The 14338-nt window shown below is 40.2% G+C and overlaps 1 protein-coding gene across 1 annotated transcript in view; it reads right to left on the bottom strand.

Annotated features, from left to right (window-relative positions):
* COL4A1 (collagen type IV alpha 1 chain) overlaps positions 1 to 14338 on the bottom strand; it is a 364281-nt gene that overhangs the window by 146483 nt on the left and 203460 nt on the right. The window contains exon 15 of the mRNA XM_053707784.1: positions 6182 to 6241. Within this exon, the coding sequence (XP_053563759.1) occupies positions 6182 to 6241 (60 nt within the window). The remainder of the gene's footprint in view (positions 1 to 6181; positions 6242 to 14338) is intronic.

Below are 14338 nucleotides of genomic sequence, written 5' to 3'. Positions count from 1 at the left end.
ATAAGTACAATACATGGGACCAATCCGATATGCAGCGTCACCCGCAAAAGCCAGCGATGCCGAAATTTGCGCTGGTTTGGAATCACATATACGGCGTAACCTAGAAGTTACGCTCGTATATTTCTGCCTTCGCCCCTAGTTTTTTGGGCCATAGGCAGGTATACCAAACCAGCGCAGTTTGGTATCCAATATACAGCGTAAGGACTTGCGTGGCGAAAATGGAGAAATCTTACTCCATTTTCACCTCGCCACAAAATGCAGCCGTAGTAAGCCTTACGCTGTCTATTGGAGCTCCCTAAACTACCTGCCAAATAAAACCTAACACCTAACGCATGCGCAATGTCTATCTACCTGTCAACCGCGATCCCCCGCCGCAATCCCTAATAAAGTATTTAACCCCTAAACTGCCGCTCCCGGACCCCACCGCCAACTACATTAAAAGTATAACCCCCTAATGTGATCCCCTACAATGTCGCCAGCTACCTTACCTACCCCCTAAAGTGAGTCCCTACCCCACGCCATCTACCTTACCTACCCCCTAAAGTGAGCCCCTACCCCGCCGCCATCTACCTTACCTACCCCCTAAAGTGAGCCTATACCCCGCCGCCATCTACCTTACCTACCCCCTAAAGTGAGCTCCTACCCCGCCGCCATCTACCTTACCTACCCCCTAAAGTGAGCTCCTACCCCGCCGCCATCTACCTTACCTACCCCCTAAAGTGAGCCCCTTACACCGCCGCCATCTATTTTTAAAATATTAACCCCTAATTTAATCCCCCTACACCGCCGCCAGTCGATTGAATCAGCCAATCAGATTCAAGTTCAATCCGATTGGCTGATTGGTTCAGCCAATCGGATTAAACTTGAATCTGATTGGCTGATTCAATCAGCCAATCAGATTTTTCTACCTTAATTCCGATTGGCTTATAGAATCCTATCAGCCAATCGGAATTCGACAGACGCCATCTTGGATGACGTCATTTAAAGGTACCTCATTCCTAGTTCAGTCTTCGTGCAGGATGGATGTTCCACGGCGGAAGAGCGAAGAAAGAAGATTGAAGATGCCGCTTTGCTTGAAGACATCGCCGGATGGAAGAAGACTTCACTGCCGCTTGATTGAAGACATCGCCCGGATGGAAGAAGACTTCACTGCGGCTTGATTGAAAACATCGCCGGATGGAAGAAGACTTCACTGCTGCTTGATTGGACATCGCCCGGATCGGATGAAGAGTTCTGCCCGGCTGGGTGAAGACAAGGTAGGGAGATCTTCAGGGGGGTAGTGTTAGTTTTTTTAAGGGGGGTTTGGGTGGGTTTAGAATAGGGGTATGTGGGTGGTGGGTTGTAATGTTGGGGGGTGGTATTGTGGGGGTTTCTTACAGGCAAAAGAGCTGTTTTCTTTGGGGCATGCCCCGCAAAAGGCCCTTTTAAAGGCTGGTAAGGTAAAAGAACTGTGAACTTTTTTTTTAATTTTGGGGTGCTTTATTATTTTATTAGGGGGCTTAGAATAGGTGTAATTAGCTTAAAAATCTTGTAATTTTTTTTTATTTTTTGTAATTTAGTGTTTGTTTGTTTTTTGTAATTTAGTTTAGATTATTTTATTGTATTTTAGTCTAGATATTTGTAGTTTATTTAATTTATTGATAGTGTAGGTGTATTTGTAACTTAGGTTAGGATTTATTTTACAGGTAAATTGGTAATTATTTTTAACTAGGTAGCTATTAAATAGTTATTAACTATTTAATAGCTATTGTACCTAGTTAAAATAAATACCAAGTTACCTGTAAAATAAATATAAACCCTAAAATAGCTACAATGTAATTATTAATTACATTGTAGCTATCTTAGGGTTTATTTTATAGGTAAGTATTTAGATTTAAATAGGAATATTTTAATTAATAATATTAATATTAATTAGATCTATTTTAATAAGAATTTAGTTAGGGATGTTAGAGTTAGATAGGGTTATTATACTTAATATATATATATAATATAATAACGATATTAACTATATTAAGCCTAATATAATTAGGGTTAATATAGTTAATATATATAATATAATAACTATATTAACTATATTAACCCTAATATAATTAGGGTTAATATAGTTAATATAGCTGGCGGCGGTGTAGGGGGATTAAATTAGCGGTTTATATTTTTAAAATAGATGGTGGCGGTGTAAGGGACTCACTTTCGGGAGTAGGTAAGATAGATGGCAGCGGGGTAGGGGCTCACTTTAGGGCGTAGGTAAGGTAGATGGCGGCGGGGTAGGGGCTCACTTTAGGGGGTAGGTAAGGTAGATGGCGGTGGGGTAGGGGCTCACTTTAGGGGGTAGGTAAGGTAGATGGTGGCGGGGTAGGGGCTCACTTTAGGGGGTAGGTAAGGTAGATGGTGGTGGGGTAGGGGCTCACTTTAGGGGGTTGGTAAGGTAGATGGCGGCGGGGTAGGGGCTCACTTTAGGGGGTAGGTAAGGTAGATGGCGGCGGGGTAGTGGCTCACTTTAGGGGGTAGGTAAGGTAGTTGGCGGCAGGGTAGGGGCTCACTTTAGGGGGTAGGTAAGGTAGATGGCGGCGGGGTAGGGGCTCACATTAGGGGGTTATAGATTTAATATAGCTGGCGGCGGGGTCCGGGAGCAGCGGTTTAGGGGTTAATATATTTTTTATTGTTAGGATAGGGGGGATAGCGTATAGAGGGTTAGACGTGTCGGGCTATGTTTAGGAGGATGTGTTAGACAGTACAGGTGATTTTATAACTTTAGTCAGGTTTTGTAGGCGCCGGCAGTTTCTAAAGTGTTGGCGACTCCAGTAATTTGTACTTACGCAGATTTCTGGACATAGCTGGTTTGTCAGACTTACGGCACTTTAGCCTCTGACGGCGCCGTATATAGGATAGCTCGAGTTGCGAGCTGAAACTGCGGGCGGCGGGGGTTCCCTCGCTTGTGCCGCAAACTACGATCTTTATCGGATCGCGCCCTGTATTTTTAGAACTTTATATTAATGCATAAAGATCCAAACCATAGCTGAGAGCGTCTTAAGTAATGAAAACATACTTACCGAAAGACACCCATCCACATATAGCAGATAGCCAAACCAGTACTGAAACAGTTATCAGTAGAGGTAATGGAATATGAGAGTATATCGTCGATCTGAATAAGGGAGGTAGGAGATTAATCTCTACTACCGATAACAGAGAACTTATGAAATAGATCTCCCACAAGGAAAACCATTGCATTCAATAGGTGATACTCCCTCCTGGTAGGATTGTATATCCCATACGTCACTAGCTCATGGACTCTTGCCAATTACATGAAAGAAAGTGAAATTTTTGGCTGAATCCTAAAAACAATAGTTCTTGCTCACCGTTTAAGACTTTGCAGCTAACACAATTAATCTCCTCCCCAACTCGCATAAACATTAAAAGCCATAACCACACCCTGCTCAATTAAATTCTCTTCACTTCTCCTGACCGAATCAAGGAGGCAGGTGTTCTCCCTAACAGTTTCAGTGACAACTGCTTAGTGTACTGCGTGCGCAAAATAAAGGCTACTAAATCCTCTCCCAAGGTTAAAATCACCAAGTACTTCAAAAAATATAATCTTCAATTATTTCTAAATGACATCAAGAACCTCCCCTGGCACAGATTAAACCTAATTCCAGATTTAGACTCTGCAGTTGAATTCTTTCAGTCCGAACTCCTACAAGTTTGGAATTTGCATGCCCTGCTGTGTAAGGTGAGAGTAAAAGGAGCACATAAGAATTGGATCACAGCTGACCGCATTCAAATGTACCAGTTTCGGGATTCTTTGTGGTCAAAGAACAAGCATACTGGCTCTATGAACGATCACTGTGTATATAGACAATGGCAAAATATATGCACTAAACAAACAAAATTGTCCAAGGCCATTATTTCTGTGAAAATCTGAACAATAACATATCAAACCCTAGAAAGTTTTGGAAAGTCATAAATCCCTTACACACTCCCCCAATCCACTCCCAACCCTCGACTGTCAAAGTGGATAACCAAACCCTGCAACTTCCCTTAGAAGTAGCAAATGCCTTTAACAATTATTTTGTCAGATGCTCCACCACCCTGATTGACAAACTAATAAATGACACGCTTCCTGAAACTACAAATGTGGATCTGGCCCCGCTAAATCTGCAAAGACCCACTATAGAGAAGTTCAATTTTACACCTGTACCCATCAATGTCATTAAGAAACACCATAATAATCTAAAAATGAAAAAGAAGTCTGGACCTGATCAAATCACAGCAATGCTGTTGAAGCTCAGTGCGCCACCAATTGCTAAACCTGTCACAACCCTAATTAACGAATCCTTGGTGTCTGGTTACATACCCAAACTTTGGAAGACTGCAAGAGTAGTGCCTATCCATAAAAGTGGTGAGTTAACCTTGGTTACTATCGCCCAATATCATTGCTCCCAGTATTGTCAAAAATCTTAGAAAAATGCGTCCATACGCAACTATGTGAGTATTACCAACAATCTAACTATCTGACCCCTGTTCAATCAGGTTTTCACCCAAATCACTCCACTACAACTGCCCTCCTTAAAGTTTGCAATGACATCCAAACTGGCATGGAACAATGAGACCTAACTGGAGCAATTTTCCTTGATTTTGCAAAGGCCTTTGACACAGTAGACCACGACATACTACTGCTCAAACTAAAAAACTCAGGTATTGGTGTTCGTCCTCTAACCTGGTTTCGATCATATGTATCGGATCGATCACAGTATGTCTCCATTTCTGACAGCGACTCCCTCCCTCTCCCAGTCACGTGTGGTGTTCCCCAAGGTTCCATTCTCAGCCCCCTACTATTCACATTATTCATAAATGATCTGCCAAATGTCTGCAAATCCTCAACTTTACACATGTACACAGACGACACGGTAATCTATTCAAACAAATCCAATCCGCTGCAGCTTGAGGCAGTGCTTCAAAACCAGTTCACAGAGGTAGAAAAGTAGATCTCAAAAAACAAACTCTTCCTAAACACTGACAAAACTGTCACAATGATCTTTGGAATGGGACCTAAATTACACAAACTACAAAATTCCCATCTACGCATCAAAACAAAATCAAATTGCACACTGACCGCAGTCAACTCTTTCAAATACTTAAGTATGTTGTTAGACCCCAATCTATCTTTTGGCCTCCACGTAGAAATAATTGCATCTAAACTCTATCCAAAACTAGGTGCCCTGTACAGAAACAAATCTTGCCTCAGTCCTACAGTAAAGGAAAAGATTGTACAGCAAATGTTGATGCCAATCATGGATTATGGGGATGTAGTATATGCACCTGCACCACAAACTCACCTTAATAAACTTAATAAACTGTATAACTCGTTCTGCTGCTTTGTGCTACAATGTAACTACAGGACCCACCATTGTGACATGTTAAAAGAGCTAAACTGGCTTTTGTTGGAATCTAGAGGCACCCCCCATCTTTCCAACCTTTTGTTTAAGAGCTTTTCTGGAAAGCTCCCACCCTACCTGAGCAGAATGCTCTCCCCGGCTGTTCCCACCTCACATAACCTCCGATCCAGTACCAGCACATTATTTAGTCTGCCTCAATATAAAAAGAAAGCAGCTCGATCCTCCTTTTCCTACAGAGCACCACAATTATGGAACGACCTCCCGCACACTTTAAAACCTTCCCCAAGCCTAAAATCCTTTAAGAGATCCCTCTCTACATATCTCAAAACAGAATGCACCTGTCATGGTTGATTATATATTTCCTACCTGTTCTATGTTCAATTTTGCATAAGTTATGTATTAATATTGTTTTTGTATTTTATTGTACCCTATTGTATCAATGCAATGTTTTGTGGACCCAGGACATACTTGAAAAAGATAGAAATCTCAATGTATCCTTCCTGGTAAAATATTTTATAAATAAATAAATAATAAATAAATTTGTGATAATTGCCTTAAACACTGCTGTTTTCTTAGTATGAAATAATTTTAAAGAATATATATTGCCCACCATTTTCATTCAAAGGCCCACACAAAGGATACAATCAATTACTGCAATTCTTTACATAATGTAATTCGTATAACAATAGACAGTTCAAGTTAAAGCATTGACGTTCCATAAATGAGTTGCCTAGATGATGTCATTTTAAATAGTACACATCAGAGATGTTTTGGGAATTATTACTTACCCTTGGTCCAGGTTTTCCAGGCTCGCCCTTTTCACCTTTAGAACTTAGTCCAGGCAATCCCTAGGATAAACAATAAAAAGTAACAGTGAGGAGTGTTGAATATTTATATCACTTGTTTGACAGTATTTTCTTTGCATTGATTACCTGTGACTTACTATTTAAGTGTGATCTATTTGTATAAATGCAGAACTTGATGGCACAATGATTTAAAACAAGCGTTAGTATATCCCCCCTCAACACAGTACTTAAAGGGACATTATACACTTATTTTTTTCTTTGCATAAATGTTTTGTAGATAATCTATTTATATAGCCCATACAGTTTTTTGTTTTTTTTTAAATGTATAGTTTTGCTTATTTTTAAATAACGTTGCTTTGATTTTAAGACTCCTAACCAAGCCCCAAAGTTGTATGAGAATACCTTCAGCTACCTTCTACAGCCTGCTCCTGTTTGTGTAAAGGGTCTTTTCATATGCAAAAGAAGGGGGAGGGGGGGAGTGTCTAATTTGCCACTTGCAGTGGGCTTTCCAGCTGCCTTTTCAACAGAGCCAAACTGACAGCTTCTAAGTACGTTTTTAAACAGTTTTATACAGGATTTTTATATCAGTATCTGTGCCTCTTATTCTTTATAGTAGTGTCTATTACATGCAGTTATATGAAAATGAGTGTATACTGTCCCTTTAAGACAATTGCTCTAGTCAGCCATATTTGGCCATATATTTATCTTTGCATATACTGTATAATAGCAAGGTAACTATTGCACGCCAGATGTTCTAATACATTAAGGGTCCAAATTATGTACAATAGTTTATATGATGATTGATCCCTTATTAAGGGCCAGATTACAAGTGTTGTTTGAACAAAACTAACACTTATATTATATGTTTATATTATTTAAATATATATTTCTATGTATAGCTAATCACTTGCTTTATTAAATAGTAAAATATCTATACCTATGTGTGTATATATATATATATATATATATATATACATACAAACATACACACAGACACATATAAATATAAATATATATATAAATATATATATATATATATATATATATATATATATATATATATATATACACTCACCGGCCACTTTAGTAGCTACACCTGTTCAATTTCTTGGTAACACAAATTGCTAATCAGCCAATCACCTGGCAGCAACTCAATGCATCTAGACATGGTGAAAATGACTTGCTGAAGTTCAAACTGAGCATCAGAATGGGGAAGATAGGGGATTTAAGTGACTTTGAACATGGCATGGTTGTTGGTGCCAGACGGGCTGGTCTGAGTATTTAAAAAAACTGCTGATATACTGGGATTTTCACACACAACCATCTCTACGGTTTACAGAAAATGTTCTGAAAAAGAGAAAATATCCAGTGAATGGCAGTTGTGTGGACGACAATGCCTTGTTGATGTCAGAGGTCAGCGGTGAATGGGCAGACTGGTTTGAGATATTAGAAAGGCAACAGTAACTCAAATAACCACTCGTTACAACCAAGTTATGCAGAATACCATCTCTGAACGCACAACACGTTAAACCTTGAAGCAGATGGGCTACAGCAGCAGAAGACCCCACCGGGCGCCACTCCTGTCAGCTAAGAACAGGAAACTGAGGTTACAATTCACACAGGATAACCAAAATTGGACAACAGAAGATTGAAAAAACGTTGTCTGGTCTGCTGAGTCTCGATTTCAGCTGCGATATTCAGATGGTAGGGTCAGAATTTGACGTAAACAACATGAAAACAGGGATCCATCCTGCCTTGTATCAACGGTTCAGGCTGGTGGTGGTGGTGTAATGGTGTGGGGGATATTTTTTTGCCACATTTTGGGTCCTTTAGTACCAATTGAGCATCATTTAAATGCCACAGCTTACCTGAGTATTGTTGCTGACCATGTCCATCCCTTTATGACTACAGTGTACCCATCTTCTGATGGCTACTTCCAGCAGGATATGCACAATGTCACAAAGCTCAAATCATCTCAAACTGGTTTCATGAACATGACAATGAGTTCACTGTACTCCAATGGCCTCCACTTTCACTAGATCTCAATACAATAGAGCACCTTTGGGATGTGGTGGAATGGGAGATTTAAATCATGGATGTGCAGCTGACAAATCTGCAGCAACTGCGTGATGCTATTATGTCAATATGGACCAAAATATCTGAGGAATGTTTCCAACACCTTGTTGAATCTGAATCTATGCCACAAGTGGCCGGTGAGTATATATATATATATATATATATATATATATATATATATATATATATATATACATAAAAGATCAAAAGCACAATAAAGCACTCTCTGGTCTTCAGTCAACAGTAAATCCAAAATGAAATTTATTGAAATGTGATGTTTTGGGGCAAAAGAACCCCTTCCTCTGATAAACAAACAATGTGCAAACCACACTTTTAAAGACCTTATAGGACCTCCTACTACAGTCTACCAAACAGGAGACAACGTGTGCAAAACAGAGCATGTGTAAAAAACAGCTAATGAGCTTATCAAAAGTGTTAGCAACAACATATAATGTGTAAAGTGTCAATCAGGGATTTAGTGTTTAATGAACTGCACCTCCAGAGCACACAGATCCAAAAACGTAACCAATATCAAACAAATTGTGCAAATAGAAATCTAAGCAGGCACAAAGTATACATAAAATATGGCCGTTGGATTCATATCCCTATTGGTTACCTGAAACACTCCCTACAGTGACACGATAGTCTGATAGGCAAAGTAAGTCATACGCCATTTAAGCACAAACAGGGAAAGAAAACATAATTGGCCAACATAGTAAGGTACACTAATCTATCCACCATCACCCAATGGAACAGATTCTACCTGATAGCAAAAAGAACTAAGTGGATCTGCAAATGGAAGCACGGCCGCTCTCGGCCGTCAGAAACACGTGGGGTAACACCCCTCAATGTCATGTGTAGCTATGGAGACGCATAAACAAAACAAACATTCAGTATGGTGGAAGGAGGCGAGGTCCTGCCTTTTAGTGTCAGTCGTGACCCTAGTAGCTGACATATGTAATCACACACAACCGGGAGACTCATAATACGAGATCTATAGAGAGATAAATCTATTCACAGCAATAAAGGACCAAGTCAAATAAAAGGAATCGTACATAATCAAATTAAAGATCAATCTGAAACACTCCCTCCAACAAAAACAGGAGAAAATGACAGCGCTACACTGAATCAGGTGGGGCACCCGTAGAACTTCCCCTTTAAAAAAATAATCAAAAAGTAAAAACGGGGTGTATCTAATATCTGTTTCTCAGAAGACACACAACCACTCCCCTATAGTATAAACATATGGGACATAAATACAATCACCGACGTACACAACAGATATGTGAAAATACAACAGTCCCAAAATAAAACAGTCCCAAAACCGTAGCTGGTTTAAGTCACACAAAAAGCATATAGACTGATTGTAGCAGGATTGGTGTGTTAACTTAGCTGAACCAGATGGAGGCAAAGTTTGTTCAGTAAATGTGCATACACGGCAAATCCGACGTGGTAATGTCCAGTTGGTCTGATGGAATATATGCTGAAGGATCCTTACAGGAGCAGCTGATGAATCACGGAACTCCAGCTATGTGTATCCCATTGCAGCAAGCTGTATAAGAAATAACAAGAAGAAAACAGCGCATCCACGAATCACAGCAGCGTTTATTCAGGTAAATGACACACACAGAAAATTGCACACTTACAAGATGACAGTAATGTATGAGCGGTAATGCCCTCTGGCTAGTTGTCTTTCGCCTGTAGCAAATCTCAGCGGGAACACCTCAGACGCTGACCAGCAGCACCAAGAGACCCACTTCCTGTCACATACGGCAGGTGCCAAAGAGAAACTCAAAAGAGCAGCAGACCTAAACACTTTGATGGTAGGAGTTAGTTACCCTACGCGTTTCCTCTGCACACGGGCAGACTTCTTCAGGGGTATATGAAAATACAAGCTAACAAACTACCTGTAGGACTGCAATTTATACATACTCCCTCCAACAACATGATAGTCTAATAGGAAAAGTAAGTCATGCGCCATTTAAGCACAAACAGGGGAAGAAAACATAATCTCCAAACATAGTGAAGTACACTAATTTATGCACCATAACCTAATGGTACAGATTCTACCTGATAGCAAAGAGAACTAAGTGGATCCACAAATGGAAGCCAAGCCACTCTTACACATGTGGTAGCGCCCCCTCAACATCAACCGTAGTCATGGAGACGCATAAACAAAAGCAAACATCCAGTATGGTAGAGGGAGGCAAGGTCCCGTCTCTAAGTGTCAGCCGTGACACTATCAGCTGACATATGTAAACACACAGCTAGGAGACTCATAATACGTAATCTATGAAGAGATCTAACTATACACAGCAATGAAGGACCAAGTCAAATAAAAGGAATCGTACATAATTAATGTAAAGATCTATCTATAGACAGCAGTGTAGGACAAGGGCAAACAAACAGAATAATAATAGCTTTACATAAACCTGATGCAGTTTAAATTTATCCAATGGATTAAATAAGAGAATGGAAAACTACAATGGCATCAAATGAAAAATAATAATAAAAAGGACTCTTGTATAAAAAAATTATCAAAATGACTCATATCCAAAAATTGACATTGATATGAAGCTCCAGAGGACACAGTCCTAAAACCATCAAATGTAAAAAAAAGGGGTGAAAAAATGGGGACAAACAGGTGAAGGTTAAAAACTAATGTAGTTAGAACAACTAATGCAAAAAAATGAAATAGTTAAAAGGAAAAGACTTACACAACAGAATATCATAATGAACATAATTTCAAGGAGATCAGCAATTACAGAAACAGTATCTGATATGTGACAAATGTAACTATTGACCAACTAAGAGAGTAAATAGTTGCCAACAACATGTATTTCAAAAAAGGCAACAATAAATCTGGACTCTCATTGAATAGATCTAGACTCTGGAGGAAGGCATAAAGTCTCCCATCATCATATAACAGGAGAGAGATAGGCATATCCTAAGGATCATGGGTACCCTTTAAATCATGTATATTATAAGTAGCATTGCTACCCAGTATTGACATTCAGTCCCTTGGGTGACAGAGTACCAAGTTTAAAAATCCATTGTGTTTCTTTTTGAAGTAGGACCTTCTCTCTGTTACCTCCTCTTCGTAACGAGGGACATGGTTGATTATTCGGAACCTGAGATCCTTCACAATGTGTTTGGCCTCAAGGAAGTGTCATGCCACTGGTTGATCAGCCTTGCTAGATTGGAGTGCTTGGCTTATTGTTGAGCGATGGTTGCCATCCTCGTGCATGCATCATCACAAATTTTTCTAGTATAAAATTTGCCACATGGGCAATGAAGCAAATAGATGATATAGATGGTGGCACAGGTAAGAAATGTGTTGATCTGGTATTTATTTTTATTAACAGGATGTTGAAATGAAGAGCCAGTCATCATGCTGTTGCAAGTGACGCAACTAGTGCACGGAAGCAACCCTTATTTTTAAGCCATGTTCGGGACATATCCTCACTTGTTATATTGGTTTTTACAAGAAGGTCCCTTAAATTGCGTTCTCTATTGTATGCAACTCTCGGTGTCCCACAATGGGTGAAAGGAAAATTGGAATCAGATTGGATACATTTCCATCCATCATGGATAGCCTTGACGATACAATTTTTATCCGGCATATAGGATGTGACAAAGGTTAGCCGTTATTGGTCATCTTGTATGGTGGGTTCAATTGCCACAAGTGTTGTAACCATTTTGTTGTCATCTTTAAACACCCTGAAAATCAATCATCTCAGAGTTGGCATAATGTTGGAATCTGATGGTTCCGTCAATGTTATTCAGGTCATTCACCCATGAAGTGAGAGTTTGTTCATCACCATCCCACACCAATAAAATCTGATCTGTTTATTCGAAAATACTTGCATCTTGTTGGTCTCATAATCCGCCATAAATAGATTCGCTAGGGATGGGTCCACATTGGACCTTCAACGCTGTTCCAGGAGTCTGTAAGTAGTAGGTCTTCTCGAAAAGAAAGTAGTTCTTTGATAAGCAATCAGTGAGTAACTCAATCAGCACGTCCTCAATAGTTCCCACGTACGGGATACGTTTGAAACATCTTCTGACAGTAGCGATCCCAAGATCCTGTGGGATTACTGTATATAAGCTGGAGACTTCAAGGGTAATTAGAATGTCAATAACTTTGATATTAGAGGGTTGTGTGATCAATTTAATGAAAGAAGATGAATGATGGATGTATGACTCCATTTGTTTAACCCCTGGTTGGAGATGGAAATTGACGAACTGTGCCAATGGTTGCAGTAGGGACCCTCTTGCCGAAACAATGGGTCTACCTGGTGGTCTGCAGGCATCTTTATGCACTTTCAGTATTGTGTATAGCACCGGGGTAATAGCATGATCTTGTTTAAGAAATTTCAATTCATGGTCTGCAATCAATTCTAATTAGCACCATGTTGTGAGTTTGTGATCAATCTCTTGTTTGAATACCAAGGTCAGATCTCTACGCAGTATGCAATAGGTTTTATCATCATTCAATTGGCGTAATACCTCTTCCCTATAGTCACAAAGGTCTATAATCACAAGGGCACCGCCTTTGTCTGCAGGTCTGATCACTATGGATTTATCCTTGCTTAAGGTGTCAATGGCTAATCTTTCTTCCCAGGAGAGGTTGTCATTCCAAGGGATCTTCTTTCTCTCAAAGATCTGTTGAGTCAGAAAGTTAGTGATGGTAGAAATAGAAGGATTTTTTGTATTCGGATCAAAGGTGCCTTTCACCCTAAAGAGAGATGAGTACGAAGTTTCCAACTGAAAGAATTCTTTAAGTCTCAGGTTTCTTCCAAACCTTTGTACATCTATATAAGTGTTGAATGAATGCATACCTGTTGCAGGTACAAAGTAGAGTCCCTTATTTAAGAGTGATATCGCTGGTGGTGTGAGTACCCCCAAGCTGATATTGAATACAATGTAATCTACCTCCTTTGCAGTGGGGGGCGGCAGTCAGTCAGTCCCCCCTTCGCGTGTGCGGCCTCGGCCTATGCCTAAAAAAGGTAGTGCTGTGGGATGTGCTGATGTTGGGGATAATGCAGCTGTAATGGCAGGTTGACTGTTTCATAGTTGATTCCCTCTGTTGCCCCTAGAGCCAGTGGTAATGCCGAAATTCTGAGCTAGGATTATCAGTTGCCATGTATACCTCAGGATCAGAGCTCTCTCCTGAGCTAGAGTCTACTGTATTGAGAGCTTTTTTGCTGTATCGTCTGTCTCTTCTTAGTCTGAAATTCCTCCATGGGAGCTATAGTTGCTGATAGGGCAGTCTCAGTAATATCGCCCTCTTTGTCTGCCATGATGATATATCAAGTCGTGTATAGAAAAACAGAAAGGGATGACCAATTCAGGCAAAACCAGCCTTGTTGTGGGTGCACTGCACAGGGAAATGACACGGAAACAGCAGTGTGTATGCACTCTCACTGGGTGATCAGCAGCTGCCAGGGTGCTGTTCAAGGCTACAAGATCAAAAGCACAAATAAAGCACTCTCTGGTCTTCAGTCAACAGTAAATCCAAAATTAAATTTATTGAAATGTGACGTTTCGGGGCAAAAGAACCCCTTCCTCTGACAAACAAACAATGTGCAAACTAAACTATTAAAGACCTGATAGGCCCTCCTACTACAGTCCAATCAGGAGACAGCATATGCAAAACAGAGCATGTGTAAAAAACAGCTAATGAGCTCATCAAAAGTGTTAACAACTACATATAATGTGTAAAGTGTCAATCAGGGATTTAGTGGTTCATGAACTGCACCTCCAGAGCACACAGATCGAATGCACAAAACAAAAAAGTAACCAATATCAAACAAGCTGTGCAAATAGAAATCTAAGCAGACACAAAGTCGGCAATTAACATTGCACAAGCCGTTCGCTAGCAGGGGTGTCAATAAACCCGATCGTATGACATCGGGCGGATTGATGTCCGCAGCCTCAGAGGCAGCGGACCAGTTAAGGAGCAGCGGTCTTAGGACCGCTGCTTCGTAACTGCTGTTTCCGGTGAGCCTGGAGGCTCGTGCGGAAACAGGGGCCATTCTGCCACTGAAAAATCGACCCCAT

The sequence above is a fragment of the Bombina bombina genome, chromosome 3 (genome assembly GCF_027579735.1).
Source record: "Bombina bombina isolate aBomBom1 chromosome 3, aBomBom1.pri, whole genome shotgun sequence".
Lineage (NCBI taxonomy): Eukaryota > Metazoa > Chordata > Amphibia > Anura > Bombinatoridae > Bombina > Bombina bombina.
This window is presented reverse-complemented; position numbering and strand designations above follow the sequence as displayed.